The sequence below is a fragment of the Dryas octopetala genome, chromosome 8 (genome assembly GCF_963921425.1).
Source record: "Dryas octopetala chromosome 8, drDryOcto1.1, whole genome shotgun sequence".
In the NCBI taxonomy this organism is placed as follows: Eukaryota; Viridiplantae; Streptophyta; class Magnoliopsida; order Rosales; family Rosaceae; genus Dryas; species Dryas octopetala.
In genome coordinates this window covers 1,243,596-1,252,496 of record NC_141373.1, presented here as the reverse complement: position 1 = coordinate 1,252,496, position 8,901 = coordinate 1,243,596, and the positions used below count along the sequence as shown (strand labels likewise).

The window sequence follows — 8,901 nt, the reverse complement described above, 5'->3', positions numbered from 1 at the left end:
TAACTTCTAAAACTGAGCAACATACCCTAATATGCTGCCTCATGGGAACTTCAATTTAATACTATTAACAATGTAGAATATGATCCAAGCAATACGTACATAATTCGGATGAAAACTATTGCTTTAAAAGCATCAACAACTCAAGGTCCTGCGTTTCTCACATGGGAAATTTTGCACCATCTGGTACCCAAACATAACGTGAGTGCTAATTATGGATGCCTCACAACACCCAAAATAAAAATGAAAAACTAGATATGAGATGTCAAAGCATATTGATTACCAACTTCTTAATAGCATTTTACGAATTTCACTGGGGATAGACAATAGATAAAAGTGCAATACCGCAACTCATATAATGTCTCGAAGATCACTGACAAGTTCTTCCTACAACAAAGGTGTTTACATAACAACCAAGTTCCACAAAAATTATAACCAGTGCGATATTTTTAACGGCCACGGCCACGACCACGTCCGCGTCCACGACCACGTCCCCGTCCCAAAGGCCTCCCTGAAATTAAAAAAGAAAAAACATTCAGAAGACAGATGACGGTGACCCACAAGATAACAGAGTGTAAATTTAGAATAAAATAATAATAATAATATGGTCAAAACAAATGGTATCCAAGCCAAATACAAGTTTGCAGTACCAGCAGTTGGCTTCTTGGGCTTGACCCTAGGTGTCTCTTCAACCAGCAAAGTCTCAAGATTCAAGCTGTCGGGAAGGATATAGTATCGAATGTTATTACCCCTAACGCTGAGATGATCAAGAGTCACTGGGTTCTTCCCCTTGAGTGTAAGTTTCACTGTCTTCAAGTGTGTGTTCATACTGATATCCACACCTACAACAACAAATAAGATTACCAGTCAGAACAGATACTTTTTCCCCCCTGTTGGATAGTTGAGAACAACCCATGTTGAAATGAACATCCAAATCAAGATTTAATATATTTATTAAGTTTAAGTTAAAATCTTATACTCTTCATTTCTCTCTACAAAGCAGTCCAGATACAAAAGAGCTGAAACTTCTTCAATCTTTACTGAATTCTATTACACAATACACAAGAATTTCCTTTGGAGACTAATAATACAAGACTGAGCTGTTTTGCAGCATTATTTTATAAGTCTATGCATGTAAATCAGACCCCTATCTCTCATTTCAAACAAACTTAAACGTATAAACTATGAACACAATTTTCTCATAAAACCTTGTCTAATACTTGTAACATGCTATGAAGGTAAAACAAAGCTACAACCCAACTCCTGAAAACCCAATGTCGAGCAAATCCATAAGCTCGGACTCTTTCGAAAAGGAAATCAGAAGCATTTCAAAGGAAAAGGAAAAGTATTTCCTTGGAAATTCCCTCTAAAAGTGTCATTGTGTGGTACAACCAATGTATAACAATGCTCTTAAATAAGTCTGACCCCATAACGATGTAAATGTTCCCAATACCATAAATAAAGAAATTATTCAAGTATTCCAGTATTCTAGATACTTGAACAATCCTGGTTGGTGCTAACCCAAATTCTGGGGAAAATATTCTGCAGGTATGCAAGTAGCAAATATATATTTAGCAAGCAGTCCATGTATAACAATACCAAGTGTAATGTAGATAACACACTTATACTGAATAAGCCATTAATAACTCATAACACTTTGTCACAAAATTTAGACTCCATTGCATCTTAGCATACTTAAATCTACATGGTCAAATTATAAAGCATTGGTTGAACGGGGTGAGTGAAAGCCTAATCCTAGAAACTCCATTGAGAACAAGTCTCCAATCTGAGTTAATTGTGGAAATAGTTGATTGTACTAAAACAAACAATGGAGAGGGAGGTGCCCTACATAGAGAAACCAACAGCTTATTTATTCCATGTTTCACCACAGAAAACAAAGTCTGCTTATGCAGTATAAGGATACAAAATTGAATTTAAGGTAAGACCCACTTCAGCTATAAATACAATTTTAAGCCACACAAAACAAATTAATCAATTCATAAAAAGGTAGGAGGGCGCAAACTTAGGGTTTAATTAAACCCTAAAACATAAAACTTCGGGTACAGAAAACAGTGAGAAAGGAGCAGAAAGAAACCTGTTATGGTGCCATTGACAACTGTGCCGTTCTTGAGCTCGATCGACACAGTCTCGTTGTTCAACTTCATCAAGAACCTGCATATTTTCAATTTTATTTTATTTTCTGAAAATACATCTCAGTACAAAATAATACATCGTTGTTAACTGAGAAAGAAGAAGAATCAAAGAAGAAAAGGAAGACTAACCTGACGAGCTTCATTGTGGGAGAGAAAGACGGACAACAGCTAGCTAGGGTTTGAAGCTAAACCAAAAACGAAGCGGGAGAGTGGGGGATCTGTCTGTGCCGCACAGACTGATTTTACTTTAGGGCTCGGGCTCGTGCCAAGGCATTTTAGTGGTAAGCGAACGACGCCAAATTACTTAGGCGCCCTTCCTGGTTCTTCTATATACTCGACTATTACACGGCACCGTTTCAAAGGCGGTCGTCTATTGTCTTTTTCTGGGCTTTTGTTTTTTAAAATCAACGACGATGTATTCGTTGTCGTAGTATTCCTTAGTCAATCATAAATATGGTTAGATTTGACTCCTTATAGCTAAAGTTTGCATCATTTTTATAGTTGTTCGGTAGTCTAATTAGAATGGTCATATAATTGCTCTTTACATCTAAGTTTAATTCCCTCCCTTAACTCAAAAAATAAAAAATTTGTTTCATTTTTTATTTTTTACGAGCTAAATTTAAAAAATCATGTCAATGTCTAACAAAATATTGAAATTATTAAGAATACCAGCCAAACCTGAACATTAACACACTCAACCAATAAATATTTGTGAACTACTCAAATCAGTATCTTCTAATTTCCTAGTTAAAATATTTAACATTGAACATCAAATGATTTTGGTTAAATTTCTAACTTGTCATCAATACACATTGAACATTATGTTCTTTATTTTTTGTTTGTCACATGTCTTTTTTATTTATTTGTATATTTATGCTTTTTATCATGATTTATCACGAATCAAGTCAAGTCTAATTAAGTTTAAGCGAAAGTATTTGGTTAAAGTTTAGCACAAATGATAAGTTTTGCTCCAACTTGAGTTTGTTAGTCAAACTTGAATAGCCAATATATGAATTGGTTTTATTCATCCACTCCTCTTGTTGTTGCATACCAACTTTTTCACGTGAAGTCTAACATTAACCATTTCATTGAGTTTAGACTGACAGGTGATATATAAAGCCTAAAACATGATTACATGAATGGTTTGAATTTAACCGGTTTAACTAATATTGTATACAAAATGTATGACTTTGTTTTGTTTATTTTATAATATGGTATAGTATACTTCCCTGTAGAATGAGAGGTGTTTTCCCCTTATAAACAAAACAAATTTATAAGTCATCTCCTACAACTAATGAAATTTGGCATTGGATATTTAGTGTTGGCGAGTAGAGTATGTTAATGAAATTTCACTAATGCAATTTATAAAAGTTTAAATAAAATATAAGACGAAAATTGACTGATAAGACTAACAATGAAAAATTGACTAAAATATAAGACGAAAAATGTTTTATTTATTTTTTCATTAAAAAAAATTGGAAATAGAGTTATACTGTAGGATCTTACAAAAGAGGAAAGGTATGAACATAACAGGGGCGGAGTGTAAAGTAAAGAACCAAACATAAAAACAACAAAACAAAATTTTTTCACTGAACCGTCAGTTTGTTGAACTCTCTACTTGTCTCTGCGAAGTCTGATCCATCCAAACCTAAAAGGCTAAAGCCCTAATTGTATGAGTCTCATCGTATCAGCAAATTGAAGAATCCAAGTCAAATGGTACATCACAGATCCATCACTCCTATGTTTATCTTTAAAATCCCAATCCCAAAAAATGAAAAAATGAAAAAAAGAATATAAACAAAGTTGGGATTTTGTTAACTACATATTTTGATTTGTTAATCGTTGCCTTGTTGGGTGGTGATGGACTCCTTATTAGGATGGAGATGAAAGACGATTGGGGGTGAAAAGGAAATACCCAAATGAGGATTTTGGGATTCAAAGTAGGAATCCTCAGCCATTTGATAGATACTCGCTTCCTCCAGGTAGGTAATACTAATGCTAATTAGTTTACTAACTAATTGTAAATTAATCATATATTATTGTAAGCTGATTGATTTTTGTTGTTGGGTTGTTGTAGGTTGGGTGGGTTGCCCTGCATTTGGGGAAGAAATAAGTTGCATAATTCCTTCAAAGGTGCCTCTTGGTGAGTCCTTCAATGACTACATTCCAGGTGAAACATACACTCCAAAGCAAGTCCTTCATCAACAAAGACTTCTAGGAAGAGAAGTAATTCATTTTTGTTCAAGTTTACTGTGCTGTTTTTACTATGCTTTATGTTGCATACTGTTGTTATGCTGACTGATTTTCATTTCCATTTCCATTTTGCAGCTGGGTTTAGTGATTGATCTAACAAACACTACTCGTTACTATCCCATATCGGATTGGACAAAAGAAGGCATTCGCCATGTTAAGGCAAGTAGTGTATGTGTTAATGTGTATTCTGTTCCTAGTTAGTGAATCTTCCTTGTTTTATTTCCTCAAATTTGTCTGCATCAGATAGAATGCAGAGGAAGGGATTCCGTACCCGATGATGCAGCTGTGGATAAATTTCTCTATGAGGTAAGCTGTCTCTATGCCAGTTTTATGCAAATATTATGTGACCCAATAGGAAAAGTTTAATGCTTTTTGCTTCTTCTGTATTCATGTAACATCATTGTTTGGTTATACTTGTCAACAAACCTTTTTCTCCCCCTGAACGTTATTATATCAAGATTTTTTGGGATGGTGGTTGGTTATATAAGGAGGAATATGACAGTGTAATTCTTTTCATAGGTATCACAGTTTTTCTCCCATAGAAGAGATCCAATGAAGTATATACTTGTCCATTGTACACATGGGCATAACCGCACAGGTTTCATGATTGCTCATTTTCTTATACGTACCGAATCATTTTCAGTCACCGATGTAAGTAATTAGTTGTGGTAGTTATTTATTTATTTTTTTTTTCTGATTGCATCTATCCTATGATCCAAGACACATTGATTACACCTTTGGACTGACCATTCTGCAGGCAATAAATAAATTTTCCAGGGCACGCCATCCAGGGATATATAAACAGGACTATATTGATGCACTGTACATGTTTTATCATGAAAGAAAACCTGAAACAATTGTTTGCCCTCAAACCCCAGAGTGGAAGAGAAGTTCTGATCTTGATGACAAGGTTGAAGCTGTGATGCATCAGGATAATGTATGTAATGTTTAGGATCATTCTAGTTTGTCATGTTTAACGCCTGTTTCCATCCGAGTACTGTTTTCTTGTTCAAGTACCTTACTGGATGCCTAAGGTGCTTAGCTGTCAAAAGACTTGTTGAAGTGCTTATATGCAAGACATTCTTGGAGACAGTGCATGTGATATCTATTTTTTTTATGATGAAATTCAAACTGCAATATATGCTATAACAAAGTGGATATTTATTTTATATAACATTTTTTCCCTTTTGAATACATTAGGAGAATCATGTGAGAAATGAAGCAATGACAATTGATGATATTTTGGGAGAAGCAATACCTTTTGACCAGCAAAAAACGATGCGAGAAGCCTGTTATCATGCACTCAAGTTGGGTGTAGGGGTAGGCACTCAAGTCTGATACCTTGAGTTATTGTTTGTGTGTGAAGATGCAATGCCAACATTTTATTACTTCTCCTTTCTACATGATATTTTTGTCATTATATTCTGATATAAATTTATTTCTGGTTATGTCTTCAGGCAAGAGGGAACTTACAATTTCCAGGGTCACATCCTGTTTCTGTCAACAGGTTTGGTCTAACAATAGCCATATCAATGATAATCCTGCACCTCTAGTGGTTTTTGCTCAATTTTATGTTTTTAACATTATAAATAGAAGGTGGCAAATGAATTAGTTAGGAAATCCTTTAATCAATTTTACGCGAATGAAGTCATCATCAAAACTGGCGTATTTTAATGACTGGACAGCCAATTTGCCTAGGCTTCATTCCCCTTTGTGCATTATAAATTTAGTTTTTGTAATGTTTTGGGCTGTTAAATTTCCTTCCATATCTTAAGTTTGCATATTATTACCTACTCTGTAGGGACAACCAACAATTATTAAGGCAGCGCTATTACTATGCCACATGGAAAGCTGATGGAACACGTTATATGATGCTAATTACTTGGGATGGGTGTTACTTGATCGATAGAAAATTCTTTTTCCGAAGGGTCCAGATGCGCTTTCCTTGCAAATTCACAAATAAGGTGTGTATGTGCTTGCAGTTTTGATACAGGGAACATGCTTAGTTTGATGTGAAGCGTTTCCGTAAATGACTTTCCCCTGTAATAATTCTTCTAAAGCTTATGCCTGAGAAGACTCACCACTATACATTACTTGATGGAGAGATGATAATTGACACTGACCCAAATACTCGGAAGCAAGAGAGAAGATACCTCATTTATGATGTCATGGCAATTAACCACGTCCCTGTTACAGAGGTTAGATAAATGATAATGCCTCCTTTAATGACTTCATTATAAGATTACATCAATTAATAATTAGGTGATGACTAAAATTGTCCAGCTGCCATTCCATGAACGGTGGAAGATGCTTGAAAAAGAAGTGATTGAGCCCCGAAATATGGAGCGCGATACTCTTTCGAAGAGTGTAGAACCTTATTACAGATATGACCTGGAACCATTCAGTGTACGTATACTAACAATCAATGATTACTTGAACTGCTTTTGATTCCATTTAACCATTAATGTTAAAAGTTGCATATTCTGTTGAGATTGGTAGTTTACTTTGTTATAGATGTTCATCAGGTGAGGAGGAAGGGTTTTTGGTTATTATCTACTGTTACCAAACTTTTGAGGAAATTCATTCCTGGGCTTTCACATGCATCAGACGGTCTGATATTCCAGGTGATTAAGGGGTGATTTTGGAACTTTTCAAAGTGAGCAAGTTCATTATGTGGTTATATCTTCCTATTAAAATTATGTGGTTACATCTGGATGATAGAATAGTACCACCGGATTCTAGAGCACTATTTGTTGATGATTTGTCTCTTTCAGGGCTGGGATGATCCTTATGTACCCCGCACCCATGAAGGTCTTTTGAAGTGGAAATTTCCGGAAATGAATTCAGTTGATTTTCTATTTGAGGTTGTATTATGACTTCTCTATGCAAACTGGAACTTGTCTTATTTCATTTTTTCGGTTGCAAATTACAGTTTTCACTTCTACCCTCTGTATGAACTTTTATTATGATGATAAACTAAAAAAATTTTATGTTTGTGTTGACAGTTAGGAGTTGATGATCGGCCGCTACTGTTTCTGAATGAGCGTGGAAAGAAGAAGCTAATGGGAGGCTATAGGGTTGTTTTTAGAGGTTGACTTTTGATGTCTCTATTTGTATGATATTCACCATCATGTTTTATGCTGACAAATTATGAATCATAGCCACATGCATTATGGCCAACCTTTTAGTTCCAGCACTAAATGTCTGGTGCTTTGGTTCTGAAATTGCAAGATCCTGCATTCTCTCTCTCTCTCTCTCTCTCTCTCTCTCTTACGCAAACACACACACACGCACACTGTTGTTAAAGAAACATAAATTCTTGACTAGAGAAAAACTCAATGTTTCTTTTATCTAAAGACAGTCAAATCGACTATACAGTTATCATTCAGAACTTGGTTTTTAATACTTGCGGTATGTTTGTGGCCGAAAAAAAGAAAAATAGTTGTGTTAGGTACCTTATTGTGCTAATGTTTAATTTTAACTTAGCTTGGAATCTAATACCTAGCATCCCAAATTCAACTTGCAGATGAATTGGACCCTGCTTTTTGTTCAGGGAAAATTATAGAGTGCTCCTGGGATGCAGAGGCAAATTCCTGGGTCTGTATGCGGATTAGGCCAGACAAATCGACCCCAAATGAGTTCAATACCTATAAAAAGGTATTTTCTGTCCTGTTGTAATCTTGCTTCTTTTCTCAAACGTTCGTTTGGACAATTGGACTAAATAATGCTGTGCGTTCTCAACCTCAAATAGGTAATGCGAAGCATAAAGGACAATATTACTGAGGAAGTGTTGTTGAAAGAGATTGATGAGATTGTCCGCCTACCTATGTATGCTGATCGAATACGGACTGATATCAAGGCCCACGGGCAGACTTCTTCTGCCCGTCGCCGGTGATTTGGTACCCAAACAAGCACATCCGACATCACCCATTCAAAGCCACATGCAGCAAATTCAGCAGCACGAATGTAATGTAATCTTGATGATCACCATTCACCCAATTATTTAGTGTTTGTTATTTTTTTAATATCAGCCAAAGGATCGCATGCATAATCAAATTTGTAACATCATTAATTTATCAGCAGAAGTATCGTAGTCTTTTGCTCTAGATCCATGATGTACATTAGCAATGTGTTCATCATTTATTTAATTAATTCATTGATTTACTACTCTTGTACCTCTCTAAGATTCGGATGCAATATTAATTGAATATTGATATATCCATTCCAAATTTCCAACATCAGAATTTCTCGAATTTTCATTATAGTTTGTGTTAACTCAACGAATTCTTCCGGGTCCCGTAACAGGCTAAAAGTTTCGTTAAGTAATGTGCAATTTCTTTTATTATTTTTTTCTAAAAAAAAAAAAAAAACAGTTTAAGCAATTAATGGGTTCTAAATCTAAAGTGGTTAATATTTTTGTGTTTATTAATTAAGTTTGTTTATTTACTTTCCTTAAAACTATGATACGGACAAGCTATGGTTCGGACAAGCTTCGGTT

The 8,901-nt window shown here is 35.2% G+C and overlaps 2 protein-coding genes across 2 annotated transcripts; one reads left to right on the top strand and one right to left on the bottom strand.

The window, feature by feature from the left end:
- Positions 1-255: 255 nt before the first annotated feature.
- On the bottom strand, positions 256-2,438 carry LOC147275729 (small nuclear ribonucleoprotein SmD1a-like). Its single transcript, XM_086254489.1, has 4 exons — positions 2,280-2,438; positions 2,093-2,169; positions 648-839; positions 256-508 (listed from the first exon to the last, which is right to left on the bottom strand). The coding sequence occupies exons 1-4, from the start codon at positions 2,291-2,293 to the stop codon at positions 447-449; spliced, it is 345 nt and encodes a 114-aa protein (XP_086110615.1). The 5' UTR covers positions 2,294-2,438; the 3' UTR covers positions 256-446.
- Positions 2,439-3,718: 1,280 nt separating this feature from the next.
- Positions 3,719-8,578, top strand: LOC147275728 (uncharacterized). Its single transcript, XM_086253382.1, has 17 exons — positions 3,719-3,866; positions 4,027-4,132; positions 4,228-4,376; positions 4,479-4,562; positions 4,647-4,709; positions 4,923-5,054; positions 5,161-5,340; positions 5,604-5,723; positions 5,861-5,910; positions 6,205-6,367; positions 6,464-6,601; positions 6,687-6,809; positions 6,929-7,027; positions 7,178-7,267; positions 7,409-7,493; positions 7,930-8,060; positions 8,155-8,578. Exons 1-17 carry the CDS (start codon positions 3,864-3,866, stop codon positions 8,296-8,298), a joined length of 1,860 nt encoding a protein of 619 aa, XP_086109508.1. The 5' UTR covers positions 3,719-3,863; the 3' UTR covers positions 8,299-8,578.
- Positions 8,579-8,901: the final 323 nt, after the last annotated feature.